This window comes from Lineus longissimus, chromosome 3 (assembly GCF_910592395.1).
Source record: "Lineus longissimus chromosome 3, tnLinLong1.2, whole genome shotgun sequence".
In the NCBI taxonomy this organism is placed as follows: domain Eukaryota; kingdom Metazoa; phylum Nemertea; class Pilidiophora; order Heteronemertea; family Lineidae; genus Lineus; species Lineus longissimus.
In genome coordinates this window covers 4,591,158-4,606,584 of record NC_088310.1, presented here as the reverse complement: position 1 = coordinate 4,606,584, position 15,427 = coordinate 4,591,158, and the positions used below count along the sequence as shown (strand labels likewise).

General features: G+C 37.8%; 2 protein-coding genes across 7 annotated transcripts in view; both read left to right on the top strand.

Annotated features, from left to right (window-relative positions):
- Window positions 1-15,427, top strand: part of LOC135485462 (uncharacterized) — a 39,497-nt gene that overhangs the window by 7,336 nt on the left and 16,734 nt on the right. The window lies entirely within an intron of this gene.
- Window positions 956-6,483, top strand: LOC135485461 (uncharacterized). Of its 2 annotated transcripts, XM_064767486.1 has the most exons (5): window positions 956-2,568; window positions 4,200-4,316; window positions 4,436-4,522; window positions 4,664-4,741; window positions 4,954-6,483. In XM_064767486.1, the coding sequence occupies exons 2-5, from the start codon at window positions 4,208-4,210 to the stop codon at window positions 6,468-6,470; spliced, it is 1,791 nt and encodes a 596-aa protein (XP_064623556.1). In that variant the 5' UTR covers window positions 956-2,568; window positions 4,200-4,207; the 3' UTR covers window positions 6,471-6,483. The 2 variants fall into 2 exon arrangements, with proteins under 2 accessions (XP_064623556.1, XP_064623554.1); XM_064767484.1 differs by having other exon boundaries at window positions 956-4,316.

The window sequence follows — 15,427 nt, the reverse complement described above, 5'->3', positions numbered from 1 at the left end:
TCTAAGCTGAAAAATGAAAGGGAGAGTGATATTTTGCCTCATATTAGTTACCCAATCCTTAACTGAAAATGAAAAGTGGGGTAAAGAGAAACAACTCAGCTTGCCAAACTGATCAACCATTTTTACTAGCATGAGTGCATTTTGAGGTTGTCCCTAAGTATATGTTTGATATCCATCCAACTTACTGTTACAGAATGTGTTAGGCTGGTTGTTTTGATTCAAAGAATGATGGGTCACCTTCACATGAAATTCTATAAGTAATCTTCTTAGAAATCCTTCTCATTGGGTTGCTGTCTGGTAAGATGAACTTGATACAATGGTTCAATCTGATGTTTTATTATGCAAAATCTTATTGGAGCTGATTGACACAATTCCATTGGAAACAGACACTTCTAGCATCTCACCAGAAGTTAGGGGAAAGTTGCATCTTGATCGAAGAACAACATTTGCAGGATGTAAACATGTTTATCCCCATCAGTAAGCAATCCTTGATCAGGCTTGGGGGTAGCTTAAGTGCTTGATGCTATTATTGCATTAAAGAGCCTTTCCATTTGATAGTATGACTCACTGTAATCTACCTTCGCCCATTCACCTTTCATTTCAAGGGGAAACTTCTGCTAGCAACAACATACAGAGGCTGCTCCATTCACCATTGAGAATTCTTCAGTGTGGTTGAATGAATTTTTAGCAACTCTTTAGTGCAATGTTTAAAGTGTTTGCTCCAATCTATTCTTTTAATTGGTTTTATGAAGCTAGCCATCTTTAGTGTTAAGTTATACACAACTTTAGCCATTCTTCTGTGTCGCTGTAATCCATTATTCAGTGTAGGTTTGGTTTCATTGTGGTAATCTTACCATTACCAGCTATTGCGGGCCTAGCCAATTAAGCCAATTAGTGCACCTGCTTAATTGGTCCTGTCAAGCCTAATGGAAAATGCAAGTAGTATATGGGCTACTTGGGGAAAATTATGAACTTTTGACCTAGTGACCTACTGACCTACTGACCTACTTTGTGTATGAGAAGTTTGAAAGTTGACCTGACCTAGTGACCTAGTTTGGATGACCTAGTGACCTACTGACCTACTGACCTACTTTGTGTATGAGAAGTTTGAAAGTTGACCTGACCTAGTGACCTAGTTTGGATATGGTGTAAAATCTCCAGAGTGGGTCATGGCCTAGTAACCTACTTTGGACCTGACCTAGTGACCTAGTTTGGATATGGTGTAAAATCTCCAGAATGGGAAAGTTATGAACTTTTGACCTAGTGACCTGTTGACCTGTTGACCTACTTTCTGTGTGAGAAGTTTTCAAAGTTGACCTGACCTAGTGACCTAGTGACCTAGTTTTGATATGGTGTAAAATCTCCAGAGTGGGTCATGGCCCACTGACCTACTGACATACTTGAGATATCCGAAGTTTAGACGACCTTGACTTGGTAAACCAGTTTGTGGATATTGTGAAAAATAACCAATTTGGGTTATAGCCTAGTGACATGGTGACATAGTAGACATAACTTGAAGATACTGAAAAGAATAAGAGTGAGTCAGCACATATAATACTAAGGGTGTTGTAAAATATCTAAGAATACCACGTCAAGTTCATGTACAGCATTCAAAAGCAGCTTTGATAAGGAACAACTATAGCATTACAAACATAGATGAAGTATTTATATATTATGCTAACCACAAGGAGGAAGACTTCATATGGCAATTGGCCACTCTGTTCTCTTTGGAACAAAAAGCGTTATTACATGGTACACCTATCACCATTCATAAGGAACAACTGTAGCATGACATGCATAGATGAAGTATTTACATATTACACCAACCACAAGAGGGCAGACTTCATACTGCAATTGACCAATCTGTTCTCTTTGAAACATGAAGCGTTATCATAAGGTACCCCAAGCAACAGCTTTGATAAGGAACAACTACAGTATGACAGACATAGATGAACTATTTATATATTACATCAACCTCAAGGAGGAAGACTTCATATTACAATTGGCCACTCTTTTTCCCTTTGGACCAAAAAGCGTTAGTACATGGTATGCCATTCAATATTTTTCTATTTCATGCAACAGAGTCTGCTAAAACAATATTCAGAAAAATATCACATTCAAAGTTTCACCAACTCTGTACAGACTAAAGTCAACTGCCTAGAACTTTTCACAAAGCACTCTACTAAAATGCATGTATGACATTATGCAAATGATGATTGGTGCAATTCACCAAATGGTAGTTTGGGTATTATGTATAATTTTTTGTAATTTTTGTCCTAATCAGGTCATAAACGATGGAACAACATAATTGTGATGATCGACCTAAATGCTGCTACCGTTTTATTTAATGACCCTAATTTGACCATAAGTACTGGTAATTATTTTTTTCCCTTTGTTACATACAGATATTTTTCAACAACTTGTGTGATTCTTGTTTAAGATCAGGATTATATTATTGTTTAATCATTCTGTTACTCATAGTCTTTTGAGACGGATGTCTATTGTGTTGTGGCTTTGGTGATATCAGGAGAATCTCATACCCAGAAACTTCACGGATATTAAACTAAGGTAAGAATTTTTGATCTATTATTCCTTATTGTAGGCCTACAATGAGATTTATTTTTGGAGGTATATTTGGCCCTGAAAGGACCGTTTTTCCTGATGCCCCTGGGTGAAAAGTTTATGATGATGGTGTCAAACTTCTATGGTATATGATTGAAGCTTCCTCCAAGTCTAGGAATTCCCTCTCTTCATCAATTGTTCCACATGTACATAAACATGGACATGAATGTGCACACATATGGTTATTCAAAATTAGGTCCTTTTGAACATTTTTCATGAAGCAGTGTGTACATCTCTTTGCTTCACAGTTTGTACACTTGATGTGGTAGTTTTGGAAATGGTGATCTCCCAGCATACAGTCATCACACACACTGCCGTGCATAATTTCCAATCTTGTGCCAAATATAACTACGTTTGGTAGTTGTAGTGCTTTCCGCACACTTGCTTGCAGTTGTTCATATGTAGACATTGTGGTGCACTAATCTCAAATGAACTCTGATAGATGCTGTCCATTCTTTATCTACTATGTGATATTTGTGAGTGAATCTCATTGGATATGAGTGTGTGATTATGAGAGGTCACATGCTAAAGAACAATGACAAACTTGACCTTGAGCAAACTTCATTTGAATTTATCCTCAAAACACACCAAACACATTTTGGTTATCCATTTGGACCGAGATCGTCAACATGGAAGGACCGCTCCCCAAAACTGTGCTTGCCACTCTGAATTTCTGTCTGCATCAGGCATTCTATCCTGAAGGAAAGGATCCTGTTCATGGAGTTTTTGTAGTTGGGGAGAAGCTCTTTGATGAGCTGCTTGAGGGAAATGAAGAAAGAAAAATAATTTCTCATGGAAATGTCATGATAAATGATAATCTCTATGTACTTAATCGTACTATTCCAGCGAGGCAAAAATATGGCCCTTTTACCATGGATGAAATATTCAAGATGGAGAGAACTAATGTGTTCACTGCTCCAGAATGTTTAGAGATACTTGCTAAATACAAATCAATTCATGTGTTATCAAACAGCAATGGCTGGAAGTTGTGTCCAAATGGCGAGATTGTATCAAACATGCATCCTCCTGAATATGTGAGAAGATCATTTCAGTTCACTTTTTCAACATACATCCCAGAATTAAAGAACTGTGAAGGTGTTATAATTGTTCCAAGTACAATTTCACGAGAGCAAGTACAGGATCCGAGAATCACAGTGATAAAAAGGGACACATTTCACATAACAAAAGTAGAAACTGCTCCTGGAAAATGGTTCATTTTGCAAAGCTGCCGAACAGCTTATTATGAAAATGACCCCTGTTTTTATTTAGCATTTAATGACTCAATCTACTGATACCACGATAGGCATTGCATTTGCTCTCAACACATATGAAAAGGTTTGTGTTTTGGTTGTGCGCAATCTGATAATTTTTCGCCAAACTTGCCAAAGTCACAACTCTTTTGGCTCCTGTCATTGAAATGGAGTCGTATTTCTATTTGCTATACAATGAGTCAGAATCATTACCTGTATGCAGCAATGACATGCATTCATTTAGCAACTCTTTCTATGACATGAACTCGTCAAACACAAAACTTCGCAACAAACACTTCTCTATTCCTGTATATTACTTATTTTCAGTTATAATAATGGAAAAGAAGACAATGGAACGGTCATGTGCAGCAGCAGCTGCTGTTAGTAATAAAAAATTGACATATGCCAATGTGGTTGCTGGAAAAAAGCCTCTTCCTATTCTTGGTAAGTTTTTCTTTCTTATTCTTCTTCATGCTTTATTTTTTAATGCTATAACAAAAAAGAACCCAACTTTACGAAGTTAATGTAATTTCATAATAGAGTACTGTCTTTTTTCTTTTCAGACGGACCTGATTCCGAGGAGGAGTTCACTTCTAAACCACATGAATGGGTAAAAGTGGAAAGGAAGAGGCCTAAAGAGGCAAAGAAAGGTGTGTAGTAAATAAATAAATTTGTAAATGTCTTGATATATGCCAAAAAAAACCCATATATATACATATATATATATATATTTATGCTTAATTTATTGAATGTGTATGATCTAATGATTACACCTTTTTTTTTCTTCACAGGCCATTTGAAGCTCTATCTAAAAAAGAGGTCATTTAAAACTCAACTGTCAACTCCAAGAATGACAACAAAAAAAACGAGTAAGTGTGTTCATAACTGTTCGAGATCCTGATTTGTAATTTTTTTTCTAATTTTACATAGTCTTAAAATGAAAAAAAAATCTCTTGTTATCTAAATCACAGCAATAACATGATCTACACTATTGATAATAGCAACAACAACAACTGAGAAGGATGTTTGATATAAACTTTTTTACATTGTCCTGAATTGAAACAAAACTTTTTTTATTTAGAAGTTACAAAAACGCCACCAGAAGAACCAACACCCTCACCACCATCACCATCAAGAACAACAACAACCCCTGGAAATGATGAAGAAAGAAAAGTTGGAAGAATATCCCCGCCACTCCCACCACCTGTAACGCAGTCAACAACAACAACAATGGGCGAAAGAACGTACAGTGATTTTATAGACATTTTAAACGATTGGGTTTTGAAGAGAGCAGGTGTTGGGAAGATGTACCTCCCAAAATATTATGAAGGGAAGGAACGTAAGGAATTTCTTGAGGTAATGATGCCGTATTTAAATCCTACACTCTTTTTTTTACCATCGTCATCTGATGCTGGTTGTCAGGAAAATGCTGTGCCTGAAACGCCTCCTTCACCACCTCATCAATCTGTCATTATGGTGACTGATCAGCCGCATACGGTACGGGATAGTCCACATTTAAGGGATCTGCTGCAACGATCCAGCAATATTGATTTGGATCATGAGGAAGAAAAAATACCTCCTTCGCAAATTTATCGTCCCGATGGTAAAGACCTGAATGAGGTGTTTTTTGTTCCTGAATTTCATCAGTGTGTTGCTGGAGATCAGGAGGCGTTGGAACAAGAACATCTGACAACTGAAATGCCTCAACCATCTGATGAGGATGTTGTTCTTGTTCCAGACTCTCCTGATCTAGTGAAACAGATGCCTGTCCGGGAAGATAGCAAAGAAAAAATACCTCCCCTAAACAGAGAATTGGAGGGGGTGCCATGCACACCAGAGGATCTTGCTTTGCTAGACTTCTCGGACTTGCTATATTATGAAGAAAATAGGAAGTGCCATTCAAAAAGAGACAAATTACCAAACGGATTGCCTATGACAGAAAATTCGTCAGATGGGGACGTCCTGAAATATCTTTCAGGATCGTTTCCAGATAATGAATCAAATGTAACAGGCAACCAATCAGAATCACCACTCTGTACACCAATTGTAAACGTGGATTCTGATTCTCCTCTTCGAGGTCAAATAGTTCATAATCTCTTTGATGAGATTACGAATGGGAAAGTGCAACTTGAGGGGTTGCAATCATCACAACTTGGGCAGGATGTCCAACTCCAGCAGTTTCTGGAGTCGAACATCCTCACCAAGGCTGAGGAGCGTTCATCACTTACAACTAACAAGTTGCAAGAGGTGAACGAACCTCATACCTCTCAAGTTGCATCGACATCCTCCGCTTATATCAGGTCTGATCCTACTAAGCGGAAGCTTGACCTCGATGGGGGGAATTCAAAGAAGCGACAGAGGAGGCAGGACAGGGACTCTGTCTTGAGATCACTTTTGAAAAGTCCCAATGAAAGGAGACCTCCTCATGCAATTGGTGTTCTACCGGGTGGTAATGTTGGAAATGGTGTACCCCAGAAAGACAATCCCAACATCCGGGCAATTTTAAGTGGCACACATTCTGTGGTACACCCTTTCCATGATACCAAGATGGCGACGTCTTTTTTAGGGCTTCGTCAAAAGACGACAAAAAAAACGTAGCCAATACTCAGATTGGTGGTCACCAGGTCATCAACCAAAATGGCCCTTCTTCTTTTTCTTCTTCTTCTCCTTCCGATGATGATGATGATGATGATGATGATGATGATGATGATGATGAAAATGTTGACGAGTCGGACAATGAGATACATGGGCAAGCACATAACCATCCTCATGCACAGCCTGTTTTTCAAATTATCTCGCTCAAGGACATTAAAATAAGAAAATATGGCACGATGGGTCAAGATTTGAAAATCAAAGTAACTGGAATGGAGCGAGGTACCTCTTTCAATGATATCTTATTTCACATATCAAATGTTTTCGGAGAACTTTTAAATCGTCTCCTTCAGGATGTGCAGCCCCAAGACAGAGTCCGACTTGTCATATCTGGTCAAGGACTTAGACATATCAGTATTCCATTCATTTCACCAGATCAACTCACAGTCGAAAAGATCATGAGTGAAATCGAGAGAGTTACTCAATCAAATGACTCATGGCTTTTCGAGGGCGAGTTTTTCGTCAATTTCATACACGCCCCTCTTCCCATTGGCGGTTTGTATGCAAGAGGGATTGCCTCTCTTCATCAAAAAGTCCGCGAAAAGTCATGCTTCATCGAAATTCAAAACAAAGATGACGAATTATGTTTAGCCAGAGCCATCATCGTTAGTAAAACTCGTATAGATAACCATCCACAACACCAGTCAATCAGACATCCCAATAGTAAAAAACAAGGTGAAATGGCGGCCGAGCTTCATGAAAATGCGGGTGTTCCAAAATCCAAATGCACCCTCAAAGACGTCGCTAAATTTCAAGCACACCTTTCACCCGATTATCAGCTCGTGGTATATTCTAGTTTATATTTCAACTGCATGTGTTACAGAGGACCCCCTGCACCGCACCGCATAAATCTGTACCACTATGATGAGCATTTTGCTCCAATCATGTCTATGACAGGGTTCTTTGAGAGGTCTTATTATTGTCCGCACTGCGACAAAGGTTACCAAAACGATAAAACCCATGTCTGCGAAGCTACGTGTGCATGTTGTAAAACAGACACCGGTTGTGATATAGTTAAATGGACAAACTGTCCCAAATGTAGACGTCTTTTCAAAAGTCAAGCGTGCTATGAAAGACACCTTGTAAAAAATGATGCCGCTCATTCCGTTTGTGAACTTTTCATAAAATGCTTGAAATGTGATAAATCATATGATAAACGAAACAAACACCAATGTTTTACAACGTATTGCCATATTTGTGGTATGAATAAACCACATGACCACAGATGTTTCATCAAAAAACCAAAGCAGAAGAAGAAGGGTGCAATGAGAGATTTTATGAAATTTGTATTTTACGACTTTGAATCCACCCAAGAAAAAATTCTAGAAAATGGTGAACGAGAGCACATTCCAAACTTGTGTATTGCACATCGTTGCTGCCTCTTTTGTGGAATAGAGGAAAGTGCTAAGAATGATGATGAATTAAAATGTATTTTGTGTGGTGATGAACGAGAAGAGAAAGTATTCCGTGGGGAAAATACTGTCGTAGATTTTTGCGAGTGGCTATTCAACGGTTCAAATATAGGTAAAGTGGCAGTGGCACACAACAACAGGGGTTACGATGCCTTTTTCATTATTCAATACCTTCATAGTGTAGGGATCAAACCAACAGATGTTATTCAAGTTGGCCAGAAAATTCTTTCATTCGAAGCAGCTGGAGTGAAATTTCTCGATTCTCTTAGTTTTCTGAACATGCCTCTTAGCAACTTTCCCAAAACCTTTAATTTCAATGAGATGAAAAAAGGCTACTTTCCACACCATTTCAATACAAAAGCAAATGAAAAATATATCGGAGAAATCCCCGACATTAAATATTTCGACCCCGACAGTATGACCGTGGAAGGGAGAAAAAAGTTTCTTCTGTGGTATAATGGCCAACTTGGAAAACCCTATGATTTACAAGAGGAACTGGAATCCTATTGTCAGAGTGACGTCACCATTTTAAGAAGGTGTTGTGTTCGCTTTGTGGACTCATTCGAATGCTTGCTAAAGGTGAATCCTTTTAAAGAAAGCGTAACTATAGCATCAGCTTGTAGTAGAGTGTTTCGACAAAACTTCATGACCCCCTCTTCGATTGCTGTTCTGCCACCTCATGGTTACACATTTGACAAGCAGTCCAACATTGGAATAAAGTGGTTGGAATGGTTGATGTTCAAAGATAAAGATATCAACATATGTCATGCCGGCAATGGGGGTGAAAAATCCATTGCCAATTACAAAGTGGATGGTTTCGACGAACAGAATAATGTCATTTATGAATTTGATGGTTGTTTCTGGCATGGATGTGAAAAATGCTTTCCGCACAAGGACACTATGAACCCCCGCATTGGTACAACTATGGGAGAACTTCGTGAAACCACAACGTTTCGGCGAAATTTCCTGAAAGGTTGTGGTTTCACAGTCATTACGAAGTGTGAATGCGATTTTAGAGAAGACATTAAAAACGACCCCCAACTTGCTCAATTTACAAAAGACATCATCATCAGCGAGCCCTTGAACCCCAGAGAAGCTTTTTTTGGCGGTCGCACAAATGCTGTCAAACTTCATCACAAATGTACAGAAAACGAAAGTATAAAATATGTAGATTTCACATCTCTTTATCCTTGGGTCAACAAATACCAACACTATCCACTAGATCACCCCAAAGTTTTTAGAGGTGAAAATATTCGGAAAATAGACCCAATGAAATGCGAAGGCCTCATAAAGTGCAAAATATTACCGCCAAAGAAACTCTATTTCCCTGTATTGCCTATGCGTAGAGACAAGAAATTGAAATTCTCTCTTTGTGCCAAATGCGCTCTTGAATCCTCCAAAATATGCAACCATTCTGATGAAGACCGAGCACTTGTGGGTACTTGGGTTATTTTTGAAGTAAAAAAGGCCATTGAAAAAGGCTATAAACTTCTAGAGACTTTTGAAATTTGGCATTTCGAAAAAACAACCAAGTATGATAAGGTTGAGAAGGAGGGGGGTATATTTGCGGGTTACATCAATCATTTCTTGAAGCAAAAGCAGGAGGCAAGCGGGTGGCCAGAATGGTGTCGTACAGAGGAGGATAAAAACAAATACATTGACGATTATGAGAAAAACGAGGGAATCCAATTGGACAGGGGGTTAATTGGTGTTAATCCAGGGCTACGAAGTATCGCTAAAATCTGTTTGAATTCGCTCTGGGGAAAATTTGGGCAGAGATCTAACTTCACAAAGACATTATATACAGATAATCCAGAAGAGTATGTCAAAAAGTTGACTGACGACAGTGTTGAAGTAACTGATGTTCAACTTGTGAACGAAGAGTTTGTTCTGATGAAATTCAGAGAGAAGGATGACTTCATCGAACCATGTCCATACACGAATTGTGTTATTGCTGCATATACCACCGCTCATGCACGCTTAAAACTGTACTCTGAATTAGAGAAGCTGGAGCGACAGGTATTATATTTTGATACGGATAGCATTATATATGTCGTTGATGAAACAAACGAACAACATTACAATCCACCCTTGGGTGACTACCTTGGTGACTTTAAAGATGAATTAGAGGGTAAAACTATAGAAGAATTCATATCCGGCGGTCCCAAAAACTACGGTTACAGAATTAAAGGTAGCGGAGAGACTGTCTGTAAAGTCCGGGGATTTACCTTGAACTATGCAAATAGTCAAAACATAAATTTTGACTCCATGAAGAAACTTGTGGAAGCATTGAACTTTTCGGACAAGATTACGATCACAAATCCTTTCAAAATCAAAAGGCGAAAGGACTTCAAAATTGTAACGGTACAAGAGGAAAAGAAATATGGCTTGGTTTATGACAAACGTTACCTCGTTGATGATTTTTACACCCTCCCATTTGGATATTGATTCTTCACCTCTTTGTTATAATAATAAGATAAATTTTGTTGTACCTATATTCTTGAAAACGACACTGATATCAACCATAGATTGATTTGAATTAAAATTTGCAAGGGCATATATCTGTGATAAAATGTTTATACTGGCATATTTTATGGTGATAAAACAATGTGATATTTATTTCATTCTGTGCATTGAAACTGTAAATATATTGATGATAATAATAATAATAATAATAATAATAATATGAATATGAATATGAATATGAATATGAATAATAACATGAATAATAACATTAACAACTGTAATAATGTTGATATTTTATGAGTTTAATCTTCGTCATTACATCATCAGCATCATCATCATCATCATCATCATCATCATCATCATCATCATCATCCTGATTGACAAATAGCTTTTTCTTTCTCTAATCGAATCTCAAGAAATTCCATCCCACCTGCTCTCTCAAAGAAAAATTGTATGATATTTAAATATTTTTGCATATAAATGTATATTAATCTGTGTACGCGTATAGATGATGTATATATTTTGTAAATTTTCAATTAATTCATTCAAAGGATTGCTGTTTATGTTTGTGAGTATTGATGTATATGTTTGTAAATATTCGATTAATCAATTGGTTAATTAATTGCAAGGATCACCATTATGATATTTATTAAACTCGGTATAAAATCTCATTTTGTTCTTGTGTCAATCATTGTGTTCTGATGTTTCAACATGGATATTTCAAGCGATGACCTTCTTTTGAAGCATCCATTCACATGTCTTGTGGCTGGTCCAACGATGTGTGGAAAGTCTTTCTTTGTACAAAAACTTATTTCCTATGCAAGAGATATTATCCATCCACCCCCTCAAAGAGTTGTGTGGTGTTATGGAGGCGAATGGCAGGAGTCATTTGCAAATTTTCCAAATGTTGAATTTATCTCTGGACTACAGTTCACAGATAATTCATCAGGTGCACGTACCCTACTCATTATAGATGACTTAATGTGTGAAACAGATGAAAAGGTTACCAAAATATTCACAAGGGGTTGTCATCATCAAAATATGAGTGTAGTCTATATAATCCAGAATTTATTTCACCAAGGCAGAGAACAACGCACCATTAGCTTGAACTCGAATTATCTTGTTATCTTTAAAAATCCAAGAGATGTTTCTCAGATAGCACATTTGGCAAAGCAAATTTCTCCCGGCAACACCAAAGCCCTAAATGAGGCATTTAAAGATGCGACAAAGCCTCCTTTTGGTTACTTATTTTTAGATTTTAAACCTTCAACTTCGGAAGATTTACGATTGAGGACTAATATCTTTCCAGATGAAAACCGAATTGTATACTTAAACAAATGAAATACGAATATGACATCAGTTGTTGAATATTCACAGACACAGCCACATCACATAGAAATGGCAAAATATCACATAAAAAATTATGTCCACCAGCTTAAAAAGCTGAAAACTGCTCGAGCTAAAAATAGGAGAAAGATTTTAGAATCAGCTGATAATGGCCTGTTCAAAGCAGTTGGTGAGTCTGCAAAGAACTGTTTAAAAGGCAATGTCGCCCTGAATAAGAAACAGTTCAGCTGTTTGAGGAAACACAGACACTCTATTCGCAAGCTGGCCAACAAGAAAACATCGTTTAAGGAACGTAAAAGAATCATACAGCGAGGTGGATTTCTTGGTGCACTGCTAGGTCCAGTCATAAAAGCCATAGGGAGTATATTCGGTGTTTGATATTCAAAAGCAGACAGACAGTCTTATTCCAAAGATGAGTCAAATAAGGAAAATGTCTCTAATTCCTCATGAAATGGTGGACAAATATTTGTCTCAACAACGATACAAAGAGGACACAAAACCAGTGGCAACCCATGCAATGAGTATTGACAGAGAAATGCAGGAAGTGCTATCGAGGAAGGATATGAATGAGTATGACAAAGCTTTAGCATATTCACAGTTACTTCGAAAGTATTTAGGAGCAATTCACTCAGAAGGCTCAGATTTAACTAAACCTATTCCCACTAGTGTTCGCGCGACAACAGCCACAGCTGCAAACCAACCTGTTGTACAAGAAAGAGAGCCAGAGGCGGTTGTTGCAAGTGGAACCACACCACCTGCAACCTCTCCACTTAATCAGAAAACAATAGTCAACAATATACCGAACTACTCCAAAGCAAAGGCAAAAAAACTAGTCAATGCATTAATGAATGATCCTAAATTCCAGTGGGATGGAAAAGGTGAAATTTCAATAAACGGTGAGCCCATCAAAGGGAGCAATATAAGAACTATTGTTCAGAATGCCTCATCCAACAAGAGGCAGTCCTTTGCACCGGTTGGAATAGAACCTGTCCTGTCCTATTTGAACAAAACAGGCGGCATATCGGCTGATATGGTAACGAATAGGCAATGGAAAAAAGAACTCGGGGTGGGTGAAATGCCAAAATCAGTGAATAAAACGCCCAGGGCAAGAACCAGAAGTCCATTGGCCTTCTGGAATTCGAATTCACCTGTCTCTTCTCCGGGTTTTACCACACCAAGGAGACATGGTAAAAGCAATGACGAGTGGGAAGACTGGTAGTAAGAAATCGAATGAGTTATTGAAAAGAATATATTATGAACCAAATCATAGTGCTAGTTTTGGCGGGATAAATGCTTTAAAGAGAGCAGTTGGTAAGAGGATATCAACTTCTAACATAAAAAAATGGCTCCAGTCTCAAGACACATACACACTTCACAAACCAGTTAGGCACCACTTTATACGAAGACGTATCGTGGTTTCTGATATTGACGAACAATGGGAGGCCGATCTTGTTGATTTATCGAAAATTGTCAGGTATAATAAACCCTTTAAATATCTTCTCACTGTAATTGATACCCTGTCAAAATATGCCTGGGTTGTGGGTCTAAAATCAAAAAAAGGTGACGAACAGGTGACTGCATTTAAAAAGATAATTTCTTCCTCTAAGAGAAAGCCTAAGAATCTGAGAACTGATAAAGGGGGTGAGTTTGTGAACAAAAAATTTCAAGCCTATCTGAAAAAAGAAAATATTCACTTCTTTACCTCGAATAATGAAGTTAAAGCGGCAATAGTTGAACGATTTAATAGGACCCTTAAAAGTAAAATGTGGAAATATTTCACAGAGAGAAATACTCTCTCATACGTGCCTGTTCTCCAAAAACTTGTGCACTCGTATAACAACACATGGCATCGGAGTATTAAGATGAAACCAAGTGAAGTGAACGAAGACAATGCTTCAGATGTTTGGCACACTCTCTACTCAAAAGAAAACCTGTCTCTGAAGAACATCAAATTCAAATTTCAAATTGGTGAAAAAGTGAGAATAAGCAAAGTCAAGATGACATTTGAGAAATCTTATCTACCCAACTGGACCATGGAAATATTCACCGTAAAAAAACAAATAAAAAGTAGGCCCCCTTTGTACGTGATTGAAGACGATGACGGAGACACCATTCAAGGGAGTTTCTATGAAACAGAATTACAGAAAGTACGCATAAGCCCTGATAAAACCTATAAAATAGAAAGAATACTTGCAGAAAGAGGACGTGGTAAGAGAAAGGAATACTTTGTTAAATGGGAGGGTTATCCATCAAAATTCAACAGTTGGGTTAGTCACTCGGACGTTGAACGTCGATGAAGATATCTTGCCTAAAAAAATGTCAATTGAACTTTCCGATGGAAATATAGAAAGAAATACACCTCTGTCTGAAGTAGAAAGAGAAGACGAAGTAGACAAGGGTGAAGATCGACAATCGGTGACTTCACGGCACAAAAACTGGATTATTTTTGGGCATAATGTTCCAAAACCAGAAATAATATTCTTTACTCAAGTTGTGATCATTTATATCGTTGTCATCACAGCTCTTTTTAACATTGCATTTGCAAATGGTGAGAGTAACCTGTGGATATCTCTTCTATGCAGCTGTCTAGGCTATCTGTTACCAAACCCGTCGTTTCCTACTGAAAATAATCATCATCCTCTGCAAAGGAATACCTTTTCCAATTGAAATAACATGGCAGCTTTTACGAATGACCACTTCTATGTTTCATTACCCTGCAATAGTTCGTTAAAGTATTTCCCTGATAATACAATTGGACACTACACTACAAAGCTGAGCACTGCTATACGATTAGATTCAACTGAAAATTGGGAAGTAGGATTAGCCGAGTTTCAATATCCACACACGTGGAGTAATATCAACCTTTCCAACAACAATTTTCGTATTTACATCCCTTCCAGTGACGATCCTGACCCCAAGACTGGAAAAATACCCATGACATGGAAAACATTAACAGTTCCAATCAAATACTATAATGACATCAACAAATTGGTAATGGAAATGAATCTCAAAATTCAAAGTGCACTCACTAGCGTTCAACAAGATACACATTTTTTTCTCAACTATGACAGGGTTGCAAAAAAAGTTAGTTTTGTACTCCCAGAAGGTAGACTGATACTATTACCATCACCACTGTCTCATATGTTAGGGTTTCATCAAGACAATATTGCCCTTAACGAGAACACAACCGCTCCCTATCAAGCAGATATACTCAGACATTTTCATGATATGTACGTGTATAGCGATGTATTACAATATCAACTGGTGGGAGATGTATTGACACCTTTACTCAGAACTGTATGTGCTGAAGGTAAAGAGGATGAGAGTATTCGCAAGTCATATAAAAATATTCATTATTTCTCTGTCAGCAAGTCTACATTTGAGACAATCGAAATAGATATAAGGAGTGACACAGGTGACTCCATACCATTTGAGAAAGGCAGAGTTGATGTTCTACTTCACTTCAGGCGCAAACAAAAAATATGAGAAAGGTTTATATTTGTGACCCTCATTGTTATGATGCACATTACACCCAAAAAGGTAGTGGTGGATTCCCTGTGTTTATGGGTGCCCCTGTACAGCGAGGACATGGCATAGGGGGTTTATTCTCAGGTCTGGCAAAAATGGCCATACCAATGCTTAAATCAGCTGCCAAATCGGCAGGAAAATCTCTCCTTC